General features: G+C 34.0%; 2 protein-coding genes and 2 non-coding genes across 5 annotated transcripts; 2 read left to right on the forward strand and 2 right to left on the reverse strand.

Annotated features, from left to right (window-relative positions):
- The first annotated feature begins 6,186 nt into the window (after nucleotides 1-6,186).
- Nucleotides 6,187-9,248, forward strand: LOC111015995 (Plant invertase/pectin methylesterase inhibitor superfamily). The gene is made up of 3 exons (XM_022291217.2): nucleotides 6,187-6,681; nucleotides 7,844-8,185; nucleotides 8,331-9,248. Exons 1-3 carry the CDS (start codon nucleotides 6,237-6,239, stop codon nucleotides 9,086-9,088), a joined length of 1,545 nt encoding a protein of 514 aa, XP_022146909.1. The 5' UTR covers nucleotides 6,187-6,236; the 3' UTR covers nucleotides 9,089-9,248.
- TRNAR-UCU (transfer RNA arginine (anticodon UCU)) lies at nucleotides 9,124-9,196 on the reverse strand. The gene has a single exon. It is a non-coding gene; the product is annotated as a tRNA-Arg (tRNA).
- A 1,427-nt stretch (nucleotides 9,249-10,675) lies between the features above and the next one.
- On the reverse strand, nucleotides 10,676-10,748 carry TRNAR-CCU (transfer RNA arginine (anticodon CCU)). The gene has a single exon. It is a non-coding gene; the product is annotated as a tRNA-Arg (tRNA).
- A 62-nt stretch (nucleotides 10,749-10,810) lies between these two features.
- On the forward strand, nucleotides 10,811-19,208 carry MAP1A (methionine aminopeptidase 1A). 2 transcript variants are annotated; one of them, XM_088124476.1, is made up of 17 exons: nucleotides 10,834-11,031; nucleotides 11,864-11,939; nucleotides 12,294-12,344; nucleotides 12,832-13,017; nucleotides 13,763-13,838; nucleotides 14,871-14,918; nucleotides 15,028-15,072; nucleotides 15,177-15,276; nucleotides 15,868-15,919; nucleotides 16,010-16,051; nucleotides 16,242-16,303; nucleotides 16,381-16,479; nucleotides 17,287-17,360; nucleotides 17,464-17,533; nucleotides 17,639-17,704; nucleotides 17,805-17,893; nucleotides 18,770-19,208. In XM_088124476.1, the coding sequence occupies exons 3-17, from the start codon at nucleotides 12,307-12,309 to the stop codon at nucleotides 18,842-18,844; spliced, it is 1,122 nt and encodes a 373-aa protein (XP_087980602.1). In that variant the 5' UTR covers nucleotides 10,834-11,031; nucleotides 11,864-11,939; nucleotides 12,294-12,306; the 3' UTR covers nucleotides 18,845-19,208. The 2 variants fall into 2 exon arrangements, with proteins under 2 accessions (XP_022147078.1, XP_087980602.1); XM_022291386.2 differs by lacking the exon at nucleotides 11,864-11,939 and having other exon boundaries at nucleotides 10,811-11,031.
- The last annotated feature ends 102 nt before the right edge of the window (nucleotides 19,209-19,310 follow it).

The raw sequence follows: 19,310 nt of genomic DNA on the forward strand, positions 1-19,310 counted from the left end.
GCCTATCATATAATAACACTCTCCTTTATTTGATTGGGAAAATTTCAATCTTAATTCTTTATATTTAATTATATTTTGCATATAATTATGCAAGTATATACCTACCCTATTTATAAAAAAAATAAAAAAGTTATATATTTACCTACCCATTTTTATATTACCACATTTTTCTATATCATTTCTTGTTTGTTTTTGAAATTAGGTCCTCTCTGATCATAAAATTTGCTTTATTTTTCTATTTTCAAATATTATGAAAATTTAAAAATAAAAGGATGAAAGATAGGATTTTGACTATCTGTTTGGAAAGAAAAAGTAAAGATAGGATTTGTATAAAAGTTTCCTTTTTTTCTTTTTTTTTTTCAATTTTTCAATTTTTGTTATGTTTTTTTAGTAAGCATGTGGGATGAGGGATCGAACTCATAATTTGGTTGAAGATATATGTCAATTACCGCTGAGTTACGCTTGTATCAACCTAATTTTAATTATGTTGATCAAAATAAAAATGCTTGGAATAAGCATAATTTTAAAAAACTATTAAATATACATTTAATTACCGATCTAAAGTTTATTGTCTGTGCATTAAATTTGAAATTTCTCAACTAAACTGAACTAAAAATAAAAGTAATAATAATAAATGGGGAACCAATCCTTTTATCTTTTTATTTATCGTTTGAGAATCAATCTTTAATAAATAAATAAATAAACATTAGTAAATATTCGTGGCCCTTGATAAAAAATATATATATATACACTCTATCTATATATATATGATTATAAATTTTTTTAGACTACGTATATTATTGGTATTTTAAAAAAGTACTTTATCTAGTTTGACCCTATTTTTGTAAAAATCTAATCCATTTGTAATAAATAATGAAAATTGACAATAGATTGGAAATTTAATAAATTCCTTTGGCTCTTCGTACATGTGTGGGGCCCTTTTCTCTTTCCTTGTGTTCGCAATTACCCTCTTACCCCTCATTCAGTACCAGCTTTACGACTTGTCGTTGTTAGCTTTGTTGCGTCACAAATACCTCTATCGCATTACCATCGTTTTCTTTGACTTTGTATGGTGAGCGAACTGCTTGTCGTAACTCACAGGCAACTGAACATTTTTTTTTTTATCAATAAATGTCCGGCCCAGCTTACGTATATCTTGATTAATCTTACGAGACAATCGTCTGACTCTACAACATTTGGTGTCGGAAAATAAATAGGAATTACTAATTCCTAAGGTAGGTGGTCATCTCATGAGATTTGAACTCATTCCCTTTTAACAACGGAACTATTATTGATGTACTATAAAAAAATAAAAAAAAAGGAGAAAAGTGAATGGTGGTAATTAAAATTATAAAACATAAAAAATAAAAACTAGAAGTATATATATATTTTTTAATAAAACTGTTAAAAGTATACAAGGGAAAATGGCTAGGGACAATGATTCCCTCCACATTGTTCTATTTGGAATAAGCCTTCGTAGTTTTATTTTTGGTATTACTTAAAATCATCGTGTTAATAAAAATGATAATTTTAATTTAGTGTGCGTTTGATTAGTGATCTAAAAACAATGGATTCAGCAAAAAATAAAGTTGCATTTTATGTTTTCAATGTCTTCGAACCTATGTTTTGTAGCAAATTTAAGAATTAAATCTCAATTTATATATTCGTAAACAAGGGGTAGTTACCCATTGTCCATCTAAAATAATATTAGTTAATTTATTAGCATATATGTTATGGATTTTGTAGATTTATTAATTTACAATATCATATAATTTTTTTAGTACAACATATGAGGTGGGAGATAAAACTCATGGTTGAAGATATATGTCAATTATCGTTGAGCTATGCTCACTTTATCAATATTATATAATTTATAAAATCTCACATAAACGATTGAGTTTGTAACATTAAAATAAATATTTATCAAATTTTTTAATATATTTCTAAATCTAAAAATAACATAATAAAAAAATAAAAAAATAGTTTTGGGATTGCATACCGAATAGGTCATTATTTATCCAAAATCATTGATTTTTTCTAATCAATATGGGACTTCTGATCACAATCCCAACAAAAATAATCAAAACTTTGTGCTTAGTTTAGATAATCAATTTCGGAGTTTTAATTTCCTGTCTGCCATCCATATTTCATGATTCTCTAATAGAATTAAGAAGAACGTATGACAATCTAATTTTATTGGCTATCTTCGAGACAATCAACAGTTTTAGACTTGACAGCCATCAAATAACAACGAACACAGTTAAAAGGAAAACAAAATATAGAAATTAAGAGTCAATTACATGAAAAACACCTCAATCCAAAGGGCATAAATCACACAACAAATTCATAAGAAATTTCACTATGCAAGTACAGTAATAAGAACTTTCCTATAATTTAATCACGACCAAAGCATTAATAATAACCCAAAATCTCTTTAGAAGAAATTATCGTGGCTGATTAAAAAATTGGTATAAAAATGCTATTCACCTGCCATAATTAGTTATTTAACTAAGTATTTTATAAGTTATGAACTATTAATGGTGCGTCTAATAAATTTTTCAATTTTAGAAAAATATTTAATAAGTTTATAAACTATTATTTTGTATCTAATAAAATCTTAAACTTAAAAAAATGTATTTAAAATGGAAGCGATAATTTCCCCTTTCCAATCAATTAAAAAGAGAGACACGAAAACAATATATCTAAAGAATCTCTCTAGTTTCAATGTGAGCATGTCAATAAACTCCATCCGAAAACAATGACGATACGTTGAGTCGAAATAAAAAAGTGAGTCATGATTGATGAGACATGTTTTTTTAATTTTCTTTTAGTATAATATATTTGGTAGTTAATTCAAACTCATAACAATGTAATCGGGGTATGTTTTTTAAAATTTTAGATACAACATTAAAAGTTTATATTTATCATATACATAATTAATTTTTATACATATTGTTAGAAAAAATATTTAGATACTAACATTAAAAGTTTATATTTATCATATACATAATTAGTTTGTATATATATTGTTATAGAAAAATAAAAATAAAAATAAAAGTCAAAGGGAATCGAGTCCCGTCATCGTCCTTATCCGTAAGGTACACGTCCTAGAAACTGAAGAAAGAGGAAACTGAGCAGTTTAAAAATTTTTTAGATGTGATTATTCGAAACACGGCACTACGGCCAAAAACCCTGGATTCTCGCCGACGGGACCATCGGTAGATCAACAACCGTTCGAATGTTTGACTTTGACTCCAACCCACACGTGGCGCCTTCCCAACGGCTTATCCCAGAGCCGCTTTTATTGTAAACTCTCTAGTGGAGAGCTTCCCATCAATCCTCTTCCTACATTATCATAATCACTTTTAGAAGCTTGTTTTTCTCCTTTTTAACTTCTTCCTATGTTTTGATTCCTTCTAAATTCGAAATTACTTGCCAACCTAAGACACTTATTTCCGATCGGAAGGTCCAAAAAGAATTCATAACAAAAATGATCAGTATTTTCATAGTTTAGATTTCCAAAAACGAGTTTTAAAAATAAATCCACCAAATAGATATTCGTAGAATCTAGATTACATATCAAACGAGTCTTACACACTGTATTAATTATTGGGAGAGATTTAATTTGAAGGGCTATTTAGACTTGTTTGGTAAGGTTCCTTTTCTTATAATTGCATGGGACTTTCAATACCCATGAATTTAAAGATGATCAGACAATATTTATATTTATGTTTTGTAACAAATTGAAAATGGAAACAACAAACAACAAACTTGTTTGGATTGTTTCTGAAATTTCTATACAATTCTGAAAATGTTATCGAAAAATGACAAATAAGAAACATAATTAGTTGTAAGATGCTTAGGTTTCTTAATAAAATAGGAAACGAGAACATCAAATGGGCCATTAATGGATCGGATCAATGGATTTGGTTAGTTGGAACTTGGAAGATTGGTTAAGCCCACAAAACTCGAGCATGTGGCTTCCCTTAAGCTGAATCGGATAATTGGGCCTCGAGTCCAATGATAGGCCGTGGATAGTCCAAGGCCCAAACCTAGTCAACTAACTGATTAGGAGATTTCATATGGACTTTAAGAAGACAAGGCCCAGCCCAAAATGGAAGCCTGCCTAGCGTTGTAAACAGAGGATAAAATTAGACATTTGACCCACTCTTAAGAGATCAATATACTAAGTTATCAATTTTATAATGTTCCAATGAGTAAATGGTGAATTACCAAGTTTAATTTAAATGTTTTTACCTTTCAAAAAAAAAAATTTAAATGTTTTTAACAAAATAAAATGTTAATGGAAATAAAATAAAACATAGCTCAATTAGTTAAGACATCTATCTCCGACCAACAAGTCATAAGTTGAACTCCACGTGTTGTACTAAGAAAATAGAAAACGAAGGTAGTTCATGTGAGACAATACCTCGACATTATCTTCTTGTCAATCTATTTGGCTGAAAGAATAATAATCTGAAACAGTGGTCAATGCCATTAAAGTTCACCAATAATCTCCACAAGAGCATTGGGCCACCCTTGAAGCAGTGAAATCTGTGGAAATCTCTAACAGTAATCTTCCTTGAAGCATTGGCTCACCTTCTCTAGTAGACATCGCCAAATGCAACAGCTAAATTCTCATTCCTTCGGTGATATTCTTCGAGGCAGAGCCGACGTCCAATACGACCGAGTCAAACAAGCTTTCTTAAGTTCCGTTCCCATTCTTTGGTAGAATCAACCTGCTTATCTTCAAGTCAATTCCTAGACTCCATAACAATGTGCCGCGATTAACGATTACCTTAAAGAGCCATTGAAATCTTGTCGTAGATATTGTTGAATATCTAGAGTATCTTTTGTTTTGCAGGTTCCCTGCGTGATACATCTCCAATTTGTTTTCCAACTCATCCTCTATTCAAGTCGAGGTTCGCTGACTTGATCTACTTCTTGATCAAACATAAAGTTTTGACATAATTACTATTAAATATTGTTTTCGAACTTTAAAATATATGTGCCAAACTTTTTCTTCCTTTTTAAAATATGACATTAGTATGATTTTACGTATATAAAATTTTAATTTGATTTAATGCTATTTATGTTCTATCTTTATCTAGAGAGAAGTAGCAAAATGGTTCAAACCATCCTCGTTTCATTTTTTTTTTATTGAATGATTATATTCTTTGTATAAAACAAATGAAAATTCTAATGAATGACAACTTAGGTTAACATAAGTATAAAATTATAACTTTTAAAATTTTGTTGCCAGTCTATTTAAACATTATTTTATCATCATTATATATCACTCATTAACGTCTACAAACAAAAGATAGGCTATATCACCGATAGATTAAATAAACAATAAATGTTTATCCACCATGTAGTCCATCGTTTTGATAGAAATTTCAAGACCATTAAAAAAAAAATTATAAACGAGTTTAGGTTGGACCGTTTGTTCTGTTTTTCTATATTTGTTATTTCAAAAAATTGTTCTTTTATATTTGTAATTAATCGACAAAATTTTATTTTGATCTCTATAATATTGTTCGTTGGGAATAAGAAAGGAAAAAATATTTGTAGAAAATTGTTATGATTTTGGAAACTTTTCCTTAAATATTTATTGAAATTTAATAATTGTTTTATAATTAAACGTTGATTATTTATAAGAATGATAACGTTTATAAATTAATTGTATGCATTAATAATTTTTAATTTACTTTTATAACAATTTTCTTAGTCTCCCCAAATATATGGGTCTATGATTAGGAGGAAAATGATAGTAGGGAATTAGATAAGAGTTTTTTTCATAAATTTCTATCACTTTCTCTCTCGATTTTTAAAGAAAAATCATGGACTAGTTTTTCAATTCCAATTTCGAATTTACACTCGTGGAATGTTGTGTTAAATTGTTTTCAAGACAGTAAATTCTTCAACGATGCTTTGCTATGATTTCTATTCTCATTCCTACATTCTTCAACCAAACAAAACACGTACCTGAACTTCAATATGAATATAATTATATATGCATGAACGGTTGATATAATATATAGTTAAAAATTTCTGTTCCCACCCCATCGACACTTGGCTACACCCACATAACAGGTGTTTCTCACAAGTCACACCCACTTCCCCTCTCTCCACACCCACCTATATATATAATATATCAATTAATATAATACCCATTTCCGGTTTTCCCCACATTATTTAAATTTTCTCTTCATCCACCTGCCGCAATTACCAAAATGCCCTCTCCCTTCGCGGCCTTTCTTCTCCTCCTCCTAGCCGTGGCTTCCTCAATTTCGTCATTCCACGACCCAGACCGGGAGGTTCAGTTGGCCCGGACCATAGTTATGGAGGCCAGAGACTCGGTCCGAGGCTCCGTGACCGGGACAGGTGAGTTAAAACGACGCCGCTTTGAACGGCGGAATTTTGTTGAGGCCGCGCTCGGTTATTGCACCAGGCTTTACGAGGAGGCCGACGCGCGGCTGGCGGAGCTGCTGTTCGGAGGAAATTATACGGCGGAAGATGCTCGGACGTGGATCAGCGCCGCCGTGGCTAATCATCGGAGTTGTACGGACGGCCTGGAAGAGGTCGGAGCTGCGGCGGATAGGAAGAATAATTTGACTGCGTTACTCGCCGGAGCTCTGCGTTTATACGAGAAAATCGCCGCCGTGGAGGAGCGTAATGGTGACCACACGTACTTCCGACGTTGCATTCATTCGGATATTCGAAGTTATTAGTTTTCTATTTAAATATATCACTGAAAATCGTTTTTTTTTTTTTCTTTTTTGTTTCGTTTCGTATCTTTATTCGTGGTCGTCTTAATGTTCAAAATTAATTGTTTTCTATGTTTTTAGTCTACTAATAATAAATATGGTACTAAAAAAATACCTGAAAATATTTGACTCCTGTCTTTACAAAATTGACCAACTTATTATTATTTTCAGACAATTCACTATTATTTTCTTTGAGTATTTAGGTTTGGATTTCTCTCTTTTACCTATCAAATATTTAGGGACAAGAACCATCTAAAATCTAAAATGTGATCGAATATTTAGGGATAAAGAACAATCTAAAAAAGTATCCATCTTGCTGTTAGGTTTACTAGAATTTTCACTTTTAAAATTGAAGTTTTGCAAACATTTTGTGAAGCATTGATAAACTATCCTTCCCAAAGCTTAAAATTGGCTTAAATTGATGGGTTGATAAATTGAATTCAATATATCTCAATTGATGGGTTGGGTATATATAAATATTTTATAAAATATATTATAAAAATTGCACAACGATAAGAACTCATTTAATAATGATGTGATTTATATGTTTACTACATTGGTGATAAAATAAAGTATATTAACACTTTATCTATAGATGATGTGTCTATAGATTTATGTATTGTATAAATCATACATAAAGCGTAAGTCAATTAGTTATTTAAGCATTTGTCGGTAAGATTGTAAGTTCCAATTTTCACACCTACTTAAGTGTGAGTGAGTGTGATAGATAAGCATATGTATTTGAATGAGTGTGATGGATAAGCATGTATTTTTCTACTTATTTAGCAACTAGTTTACCCTTAAAATATAAAAAATAAAAAATAAAATAAAATATCCTTATAAGAATTAAGTTGTCACCTAATTAGCCCAACGAGCATAGTCAATTCAAATACATATTTCTGAACAAAAAGTCACGCGATTCAACTCTCCCAATACATATTTCTGAACAAAAAGTCACGCGATTCAACTCTCCCAACATGTTGTATCTCATGAAAAAAAGTTGTCGCCTAATTGTATTTTTCTCACGTCTCAATGTATTTATTTAAAAGATACATATGGACTTTTGAATTCAGGATTGAAACGATGGGAGGAGCAGAAATTGACGAAAAATAGAGGAATCGACTTGGCGAAATGGAATCCGGCGACGTCGAAGGCGGACTATGTGGTGGCGATGGACGGCTCCGGCACACACAGAACCATAAACGACGCGGTGGCGGCTCTGGCGAGGAGTGGCCGGAGACGGCGGTCGGAGCGAGTGGTGATTTACGTGAAAGCCGGAGTTTACAGGGAGAACGTGGAAATCGGGATGCAATTGAAGAATGTGTTTATTGTCGGCGACGGCGCCGACAGAACCACCATCACCGGCAGCCGCAACGTGCCGGACGGCGCCACCACTTACAGCTCAGCAACATTTGGTGAGGCGAAACGTATTTATCACAAAACAATAAAATATTATTTAATAATATTGAAAATAATAATAAAATATATAAAGGTTTATGGAGGCATTTAAAATTAATGAAGCTTACAAAATTAACTTTGATGAAACTTTGGTATGAGCAGGCGTCTCCGGCGACGGATTTTGGGCAAGGGACATCACATTCGAGAACACCGCCGGGCCGGAAAAGCACCAGGCGGTGGCGCTGCGGGTAAATTCCGACCTCGCCGTCGTCTACCGCTGCACAATCAAAGGCTACCAGGACTCCCTCCGCCAATTCTACCGCGACTGCCGCATATACGGCACCGTCGATTTCATCTTCGGAAACTCCGCCGCCGTCCTCCAGAACTGCGAAATCTTCGTCCGGCGGCCGATGCGCCACCAAGCCAACATGATCACCGCCCATGGCCGCGACGATCCGGCGGAGAACACCGGAATTTCGATCCACGGCTCGCGAGTCAGGGCGGCACCGGAATTCGCCGCCGTACAGGGCGAATTCAGAACGTTCCTCGGCCGGCCGTGGAAGCGGTACTCGAGGACGGTGGTTATGGCGACGGATCTGGAGGGATTGATCGATCCGCGTGGGTGGGGAGAATGGGAAGGGGATTTTCCTCTGTCGACTCTGTTTTATGGTGAATATAAGAACACCGGCCGCGGTTCTTCCACTCGATTTAGGGTTAATTGGCCCGGATTTCACATTTTTCGGGGCGATCTGGAGGCCGGAAGGTTTACGGTCGGCGGTTTTCTCCACGGCCGCGATTGGATTCCGGTGACCGGAGTGCCCTTCCAGGCAGGAATTCGAGCTCTTGGTCCTCTGCTTGAAAATATATATATATACACGTGGAATTTGAATAGCGATAAAAATCATAATGAGAGGGACTAAATAAATAATGAAATTAAAAATAAAAATATATAAAGCACGCCCAGTGGGACTCGAACCCACAATCGCCTGATTAGAAGTCAGACGCCTTATCCATTAGGCCATGGGCGCTGTTTGAAACAACAACCATTTATATTTTATATATTATAATTATGTAATTTTCCATTATATCTTATAAAAATAGACAAAATATAAGAAAAATAAAATATGTAGTTAATAAGGAAATAGTATTAACAATTATAATTTTTAACTTCAAAGGTTTATTTGTTGACTTTGATTCTTTAATTTGTTATAATTATTTATTGATATTGACATTTTATTTGAGATATTTATCCACGTTTTCATAAATGCGAGACTAATATTTTAGTTGATATAATACTTAAGTTTTAAAGCACCATGCTTCCTAACGAAATCAATATATATACATATTTATATATTTTTTGAGATTTCTTCTTTCTTTCTATTTAAAGCTGTGAGAGTTATAGTGATGTCAAATGTCATATGGATGAATATAATTATGCACGACCTACCGGCAACACCGGAGAGAACAATTCGAACTGAGGCAATCTTTCCTCTCCAAGTCGGATCGAATATTTACTAGATGAACGAAAACGTGCAAAAGCTCACGTGCATGTTGTATAACCATAAATATTTCAAATTGTTACGCGAATCATTGAAGTACAAAGTTAAATATTTTACCATATTAAGATTATTGTTTGTTATTAAATTTTGTAAAAGGAAACAAAAGTGTTGTTCTCGTTTTTTTATATATAAATAAAAGGAAGCTGTGGATCAATAATTATGCACGTGAGTGTTGTATAAGCAAGTAAGCATAAATATTATGCGAACCAATTGAATTAAATTATATAAGTAAACATTTTACAGATTTTTGTTGTTAAGTGTTGTGCGCTATGTGTTTATATTACACGGATCAAATTAAATTACGTATGTGCATGTATAAATGTAACGAAGAAGTTAAAAATTAAATTGTGTAGGTAAACATTTTCTGTATCAATTTTTATTATTAAAATTTGAGAAAAAAACAAAACAAAACAAAAACATTCTTAATTTTGTATTTTTACAAATAAAACGAATTGGTTTACATAATTGGATGCGTGTTTTTATATTTGTACGAGCATAAATATATTTGAGAAATTATTAAATTTAATTACGTAGGTAAACATTTTACATATTCAACTTGTATTAATTTTTTAAAAATAAAACAAAAATATCATTCTTATTTAAAAAGAAAAAATAAAACGAAGTTACTAGTTAAAACAAGGAGAAAAGGGAAAATTTAAATTACGTAGGTAAACATTTTAACCTATTAAACTTCCTTTTATTATTAAAATTTGAAAAGGAAATTAAAAAAATGATTCTAATTTTTGAAATAAACGAAGTGTTCTACAAGTTCAGTAAAAATAAAATAAGGGAAAAAAATAAAATTATTTTTAAATAAAACGAAGTGTTGTACAAGTAAAGTAAAATAAAATACGGAAAAAAGAGAGAAAATTATCCTAATTTTTTTAATTAAAACGAAGTGTTCTACAAGTTAAGTAAAAAATAAAATAACCAAAAAGATGAAAATCACGCGCCAGGTAGGGGTCGAACCTACGACTTTCTGCTTAGGAAACAGACGCTCTATCCTCTGAGCTACAGGCGCTTTGTTTGGTTGGCAATGGCGGCTTTATTATCTCATTACATATCTCAATAAGTGTGTTTGAGCATTCTTGAGCGAGCGATCGAGGGAGGCGAATACTTAAAACGAAACGGAACCACAGTCGATCAACTTTTCCAAAACCTTCCTCATATTTCCTTCGCACTGTTAGTTTCCGGCGGCCGAAGAAGGTGGTTTCCGTGCTACTGGGTCCGATGGCCGGCGGTTCAGATGCGGCCGAAACTGTTACCTTATCTTGCGTGCGATGCGGCAAACCTTCGCACCTTCAGTATGTGTTTTTTAATCTTCCTTTTCAAGTTTTTCCAGTAGCTATATTAGTTCACATGTTTGATTCGGTTCTGAATGTTAAAGGAATGCGAGTTGTTTTGTGTTCTGTGGATAAAGTTTAGTTGCTTAGTTTGGGGGAGGGAGTTGTGAATTTAGAATCAAGTTGATGGAACTTGGAAGATAGTTACTCCCTTTGCAAGTTTATTGTTCTTCTCTTTGGAGTTTCTTGGGCGGAATCTGAGACACGGAGAGATATGGAAGAAAATGAGAATATTGCTTTACTGGATTAGACTTTTGATTTGGGTGGAATTTGGTGACGAATATGCTATAAGAGCTCCCTTTTGTAGTTACCCCATGAGATTCCGACGTCGATGCTTACGATGAGTTTTAGTTGCTTTGATAGTTTCAAACTAATGGGAGTGCTCTTTGTAATTATTAATATTATTAATTTTATTGGGTAATTATTCATTAGTTTAATGTTAATGAGTGATGCTGTTAAAGCCCTCCTTTGAGAGCTTTGGTTGGAAAGACATCAAAAATATTTCAAGACATAGGGGTGGATTTTGAATCTTTGATTACCTTTGAGAAATGGTGATTTTGATGGAGTTCTTGTTTAATATATATATATTTTTTGGTTAAACCCCAATTTTTCGGTAAAAAAAAAAAGAATAAGAAAAGAAAGAAAAGAGCTCCAAAATGAGGCCGTAAAAACTATTACATCCCAGATATCCTTACAGTTTTGAATTTCTTAGGAAAAAACTCTGGTTTCTTTATCACTCAATGTTCCAGAAAAGGCATTTAACCGCATTGTTTGACTGCACCTTTCCCTCTAGCTTGAAGGGATTGCTAGCCAAAGATTGCTTCAAACTATGTTGAACTGGGAGAGGGGCAGATCAGTAAACAGCAAAGGTGTGTCAAGTGAAAACCACCACAGCTTTTGTGTCTTGATAGTTTTTCACGGTATTTCATTAATGGATTTTGATAATCTGGTGATTTATCATTGGTCCGTCTAACAATCCATATTTGCTTAGTGCGATAATGGTAATGATGAACAAAATATATAGTGTTAATATTTCAGGGTTTAAATCAAAATTTTGTTGTAAGAAATTATTTCCATAAATACTCTTTTGAAAGAAAAGGTTGGGAACTTACGATAATCTGATGAATTTGTTTGTTTCTAAGGTTGTAGTCGACTCATTCCTCGAGACCATCAAAACCTTTCAATTATTTAGTTCTTTCCTGATCAACTTATTTTGTTTCTAGGTGTCCGAAGTGTATGGAACTGAAGCTTCCTCGTGAAGGTGCTGCTTTCTGGTCTGTATTTATTTCCTTCTATTTATAGATATTTATCCTTCCTCCATCAAAGTTGAATTGGATATTAGATCAAAAAATGTGTCAGTTTTTTGTTCCATAATTTTTCTTCAAAAATTGTTGATGCATGTGCAATAAAAATGAAGCGGGTCGTAGACACCATTAGTGGAAGCTCAAACCTTCACAATCTATGAGTTTGAGAACTTGTGAATTGGAAGCTTATCATGCATTTTTTTACACATATAAGAACTTGTGCGTGTAAATTGTAATTGTATAACATTTGAAACTTGAACTAAAAGGTTGCTTATGCATGAAACATTTTTGTGTCAATTTATTGCACCCCGGGTACTGATTCATCAATATTGGAAAATAAAGAACCATTTGACTTGTATGGCATTGTATCCATATTAGGTTGCCCTTTGATCGGTTTAATATTGGCATCGTGTTGAAAGATTATATTTATGAAATTTCAAATTTCCTTTCTCAACAGCACTCAGGATTGTTTCAAGGCATCTTGGAGCACTCACAAATCGGTACATTTAAAAGCAAAACTGTCCTTGATAGGGACTGGTACTTCTGGGGAACAAAATTCAGATCTTGTGAGTGAAGGTTGGTTATATTGCTTGAAGAAAGGACAGGCAAGAACACCAAAACTTCCCCATTTTGATTGGACGGGGTAAGAATCAAATCTTTTGTCTTATCCTTGCGTCATATATCCCATCCATCTTTTTCTTGCTGGCCACTCACGTTAGTTCTTTTGTTTAATTGGATAATAATCTTTTTACCGCAACCTCTTCCTGTGGGCGTTCATCGTTTCCTTTTATCTTCCTATCTTATTTCTTTTCTTTTTTCCCTCCTATTTGCAAGACTTTGTTTACTCATGTGGCAATTAAACTTTATGTTTCGCAAAATCATAAAGCTTAAAGTCACACATGTATTTAATGTCCCAAAATTGGTAAAATGTGTTAAAGAGCTTGTTGCTTCACACATTATTCCAAAAAAGCTGTTGTATCACACCATCTTGGATCTTTCTTTCTTTTTGCCAAACTTACAATAACAAAGTAGTATTCTTGGGCTAGCTGTAAATGTATATTATGAGACCATTAGCATTCAACATGTGGTGCTTGAACAAGATTTAAACTTTGAGGCATTCTAGTGAATAAACCTATCATGTTGAGCTTCCGTCCGAAGATTATAATCTTGCATTGGCATACTGGTTTTACCTTTGAATTAAAATTGGTGGGAGGTTCCCTAAATGACCTCGATGATGGAAGACACCAAGACTGTCTCCCCATTTGTGTACAACGTTAATTAATATTATGGACTTGAAGATAGCATTAACAAATTACATTGCTATTTCGACATGTGACATATTTTATTATGAAGCACTCAATGCATGATTGCCCTCTGTTGTTTGACAGGACTCTAAGGCCATATCCCATATCTAGCAGGCGTATTGTACCTCCCCACATAGACCAGCCAGACTGGGCAGATGATGTGAGTCTGAGTAATTTTTGTTGTGAATATTGTGTTTGTCAATGTTGGAGTAAATCTGTGTTGGTGTAAATGCTCCAAATGAATTTATAGATCTATATAAGTTTCTATTTATGAAGATCGTCAAGAAGTGCATCTCTATATTTGGTGTGTCCTCTGCAAGGTGGAGAATGAGTGCTAAACATTTATTCATGGAGCACCAGTTCTCTGCTTTCTGTATGGAAAAGACTTTCATCTATTTCACTTTAGTTTCCTTGGCTAAATTCTATCAACAATTTTGTCAGTCAGTTGCTTTGTGTTGCTCCCTTCAAGAACAAAAGGAGAATTTTTTGGATCAACAGGTTGCTATTTTTTGGGAAGTTTGGTTGGAAAGAAACAAAAGGATTTTCAATGATGTGGAGCACGCCAAAGAGTTTATTTTGGGACTATTATTTGTGTGGCTTCTAGGTGGGCCTTCTGTTCCAAATTTTTTTGGTGCTGTTCCTATTTCTATGATCGTAGCCTATTAGAGCGTATATTTCATTTATCAATGAAATTTGTATCCTACCAAAAAAGGAAAATTGCAGCCCTTTTGCCTATTAGTGTTAGCTTAACTACAAAGTCCTTGGTTTGAAGTAACCATCCAAGGTTCAATTCCTCCAACCCACTTGTGTCTTTGTCAAAAAAGAAGTGCATCCAAAAAGATCATTTGAAACTCTGGTTCTTTGGCTGTTATGCACTAGTTATTTTGACATGCTGATAAACATTTGAATGAGTTAGAAACTTTGAACCTGTTGAGTGGGTCAAAATGCTAAGAGTCGGAGCTAAAGGCTCTCTCGCATGAATTGTATTGTTCTCTTTTTTTCTTCTTCTTGTTGGGATCTTCTAGAATGTTATTCTGTACTTAATTATATATATTGACTATAACAAATGAATAATTCTATTGAAACAAATGTTTGGCATTTGACATTGTGAACTATATAAATGCTGTTTTTTGTTTCTATTTCCACATTCACTTTGTAACTGAAATACCTCTCCTTTTCTCTAAATTTTCAGGGAATACCAAAAATTGAGCCAAATAGTGATTTTCAACATGTTGTTGAGGTAAGCTTTTGTTTCTGAACTATTACTTTGGTTGTATTGATTGAACTTGACCATTTCAGTCGATAGACCAACAATCGACCTTTTCATATATTCTTTTTCCTTTTTGAAGATAAAAAAACCAGATCAAATTGAGAAAATGAGAGAGACTTGCAGGGTATGTGTATCTCTTCAATTCTAAACATTCAAGTGGCTTACGTTCTTATTTTTACATTTATGCTTTACTAATATCACCGGTGATTTAAATAAATTATCTATCAGATTGCAAGGGAAGTTTTAGATGCAGCTGCTAGAGTGATTAAACCTGGTATAACTACTGACGAAATTGATCATGTGGTTCATGAGGCAACGATAGCTGCAGGTACTGTAAATTAATTTTTTTACCTTCCATGATGTGGTCTAGTAATTAAAGGGGCTAGCTAAAAACTTAAATGACTTAGAAGTTATGGTTTCAAATCTTGGTGGTCGCTTAACAATACTAAATATCCTATGAGTTTGGGTTAGGTTGGATGGTTGTACATGGATTAGTTGCGTGTAAGCTGGTGGAACACCCACGACTTCAAAGAAAAATGTTCTATAGTTTCATATTTCCTTAACTATGGGGGAAAAAGAACTGGCCACCATTTCTTAGTGTTGCCTCCCGAATTTGCTTCCTTTGATTTTCTTCATGAAAACTAATTACTTGAGAATTAATCTGCAAAAGTTCACATGGCATAAGTGCAGCCCTGTTCTGCCTTTCCTTTTTCAGGAAAGGGATTATCGTTTCTCGTTGTTGCCTCCTTTGTCAAAGATGTATTTTGGTCTCTTCTTCTTTTTTGCTTTCATTTGAATGTATTATTATGAGATTCATTTTTACCCAAATATTGGTTGTCTACAGATCAATTTAGATTGGGAAAAAATCATTTACCATGAAACCATGGTTACTGAATTTTTTTCGTTTACATTATGTCAGGTGGATATCCATCTCCACTCAATTATCATTTTTTTCCCAAGTCTTGCTGCACGTAAGCACTGATTTATGTACAATTTTCATTAATTTTATTCATTGGTGTTTTCTTTGAACCATACAAATTTCAGTTTGTTTTTCTTTGCAGTTCTGTTAATGAAGTGATTTGTCACGGCATTCCTGATGCAAGGTATGCATTTTAATCACTCATTCATGTGGACGTAGTACATCTCATTTTGCTGAATCTGTGTGATTTCTTGTATCCCTCCCCCCTGAGGTTGCTGGTCTAAATGTATTCATGCTTTAAATATGAAATATGCATTAATATTGATCATCTGATGAGGTAGAGGTTTAGTCAAAATTTTCTCTAATTGTTTCAGGAAATTACAGGATGGTGATATTGTAAATGTTGATGTGACTGTGTACTATAAAGGGGTTCATGGTAAGAAGTGTTATTTAGCAAATTTAATTGACACAAACAAGTACCTTTTTTCTGCTAATTGCTGACTTGAAATGCAGGTGATCTCAACGAGACGTACTTCGTAGGAGAAGTTGATGAAGAGTCCCGACGTCTAGTCCAATGTACTTACGAGTGTTTGGAGAAAGCTATCGCCATGGGTATGTATACAACAGTTCGATGATGCACCATTGACTATACCCTCTCCCTCCGTCATACTTTCTTCGACCATGCTCTTTCATGTAGCTAATTGAGAATGAAGACTATAAATTTGTACTTTAAAGATGGTTTGGGGCTATAATTTTGTTTCAAGAAGTTGGGAAAGAATAACTTTCTTTATTACTGGACTGAAATTTCTTTTTTAAGTCGTATGTTAGGCTGTTTATATTATAGTTTTTTCACATTTTGTTAGAGCGAGCCTTATGGTCCAAGACTTCTTGCAGGGATTAGTCATCTATTAGTGGCTACACGTGTAGGAAGTTATAATCCATAAGCTCTAAAATCAAGCAGAGAATTCTCGAAATTATTTTAGATTTTTTTCTTGGGTGGTTTAAACTATTTTGGATATTTCTTCATCAGCTTAACTGAATTTTGTAATCCCGCATGGAATAAATATGTGAAGCTTCATAATGTATTGCAGTGAATCATTTTCTGGATTCTAGGAAGAGTTAGTTTAGGCTTTTAAGGATACTTTTGAACAGATGTGCAATATGTTGCATTTTCCTGCGCGCAAGTTCTATAGTGAAGTTTTTGTGATTGTATCCACTCTCAGATCTTCTTTTGAACCAATCTCAACAACGATAATAGAAGTTAAATGTAGGTTGGATTGTGTTGAGTCCAGATGCAAGGGAAAGATTGAAAGTAGTTATTAGAATTCTTAGTGTTGCTGTGATAATCCTTTTGTGACAGATATATTTCATAATGTAATAAAAATATTCACTTTGGATTTCTTTTTCTATCATCATCAGTGAAACCTGGAGTTAGATTTCGTGATGTTGGAGAAGTTATTAATCGTCATGCTTCGATGTCCGGCTTGTCTGTGGTAATGTCTAATTTCAGTTTCCAGTTAAAAGCACGATCACTTCTACCAGATTAAATGTTTTTGTACAATTTGTTTTGTTTTCTCACTTCCTTTGTGCAATTAGGTCAAGTCATATTGTGGGCATGGCATTGGAGAGCTCTTTCATTGTGCCCCAAATATTCCACATTATGGAAGTAAGTAAACTGCATATAGCGATTATTTAGTGTGTTTATATGTTACTACATCTTGCTGGCATTCTCTATATAGACATCTTACTCTCAATTATGTACTAAAACAAGGAAACAAAGCGGTCGGTGTCATGAAAGCCGGGCAAACCTTTACAATCGAACCGATGATCAATGCAGGTACATGTTCCCCATTCTTCAACTTGATCCCAGCACATGTGTTGCCTTTTGTTATTATTTTTCTTCTTATTTTCATTTAGTTCTAATTTTCTAATCACAGGAGTATGGCGCGATCGGATGTGGCCTGATGGATGGACTGCTGTTACTGCCGATGGCAAACGAAGTGCTCAGTTTGAGCACACCCTCTTGGTAATAATGAATGTCCTTAGCTCTCCATCCCTTCTTCTGATATCAATGTCTTTGAATATAATGGTCTGGCTAAATCAAGTTACGGATATCCCATCTTTTTGACCATCTATGGAAGTTTTACGCCCTCCTTCAGAATATTCGCATTTCCAAACTAGATATAACGAAGCATAGTCTGCAACATTTTTCAAAAGGAAATTAGCACAACCGTCCGTAACTGCAAAGACTGGAGAACTATCTGTTGTGCACACAATTCTGTTTGGAATTAAGACCTCTGATAGAATCTCTGTTCTATTATTTATATCTCAAGGTCATTACAAGGGTCAAGGGAGTATTAGAGAGCTCCCGTTCCTCTCCCAAAGAAGGTCCTAGACAAAAACAGCAAAAAGATATCCCTCTACCTCACTACCAGAGTATATACGCTAGCAAAATACCCCCACTGCCTTCTAACCAGCGTACAGTGGTCCCTCCCCCTTTAATGATTTTCTACCTTTTTCTCATTCATTTTCTATTTTGATACATTTTTTATTTTGATATCCGTGTGTCTGAGCCAGCTTGTGTGCACCTTGACTAATCACGAGCCAACTGCTTCATCCTACTACATTCGGTTGATAATGGAACTAGTAGGATATTAAATCCTAGGTGGGTGGATACCATAGTCTATCAACCTCTAGGAACCATTTCTTTCAATCCTCTCGTTCTTGGCTTGACTGTTAAATGAAATATAGCGAGCTGATCGGTGGTCTTTTGCCGAAAATGAACCAAAACCAAAATCGAGCGGACACGAGTTAGACTGAAAGTGAAAACCATAGTTCAAATCCAGTCTGTTTGGTTGAATTTTGTGTGTAATACTGTGTTTGGGTGGGTTGTGTTATGTAGGTAACAGAAACTGGAGTTGAAGTTCTCACAGCACGGTTGCCTTCATCTCCCAAGGTATTTCCATGGCTGGACTGATGAACAAAATCAAATCAATCACTGTGGTCATCAACAGATGCAAGAGATCATAATCCTGACTAGGCCTCGGATTCAGACGCCAGATTTTCGACACTAATTCTTGTTACTGCCCTGTTTCTATTGGTCCACAGTGCTGAAGCTTGGAAACATAGAACAATAATGTTGTAGCAATAAGACTGTTTTATCTATTATTTACATTAGTAGCCATTTTTGTCAGTTGGGCTTGAGGGTGATGAAGCCCATTGTGTTGAGGCCCATCAAAGGCCCACGTTTAATGCTCTTCTACTTCTATACACACCCAAATCCAATAACTTCGAGGTTCGGCTTTGTGAATTTTATACTATCAAAATTTGTCATTGTCTCCTCTCTCTATCTCTAGTGTTGATTTCTGAATTATATTTTCTTATGAGAGAAATTTACATTTATTCATCGTTTTGAGCTGACTCGAAAAGCTATATTGCTTATG

The sequence above is a fragment of the Momordica charantia genome (genome assembly GCF_013281855.1).
Source record: "Momordica charantia cultivar OHB3-1 chromosome 5 unlocalized genomic scaffold, Mcharantia_2.0 BLBB01000005.1, whole genome shotgun sequence".
Taxonomy (NCBI): Eukaryota; Viridiplantae; Streptophyta; class Magnoliopsida; order Cucurbitales; family Cucurbitaceae; genus Momordica; species Momordica charantia.

Excerpts from the sequence above, each read along its gene's own strand:
- LOC111015995 (XM_022291217.2), top strand. The coding sequence starts at position 6,237 with ATGCCCTCTCCCTTCGCGGCCTTTCTTCTCCTCCTCCTAGCCGTGGCT. Across the intron at positions 6,682-7,843 it reads CGCCGTGGAGGAGCGTAATG|GATTGAAACGATGGGAGGAG; the intron begins GTGACCACACGT and ends TTTTGAATTCAG. Across the intron at positions 8,186-8,330 it reads TTACAGCTCAGCAACATTTG|GCGTCTCCGGCGACGGATTT; the intron begins GTGAGGCGAAAC and ends TGGTATGAGCAG.
- MAP1A (XM_022291386.2), top strand. The coding sequence starts at position 10,958 with ATGGCCGGCGGTTCAGATGCGGCCGAAACTGTTACCTTATCTTGCGTG. Across the intron at positions 16,052-16,241 it reads CACGGCATTCCTGATGCAAG|GAAATTACAGGATGGTGATA; the intron begins GTATGCATTTTA and ends TAATTGTTTCAG. Across the intron at positions 17,534-17,638 it reads AAATATTCCACATTATGGAA|GAAACAAAGCGGTCGGTGTC; the intron begins GTAAGTAAACTG and ends TACTAAAACAAG.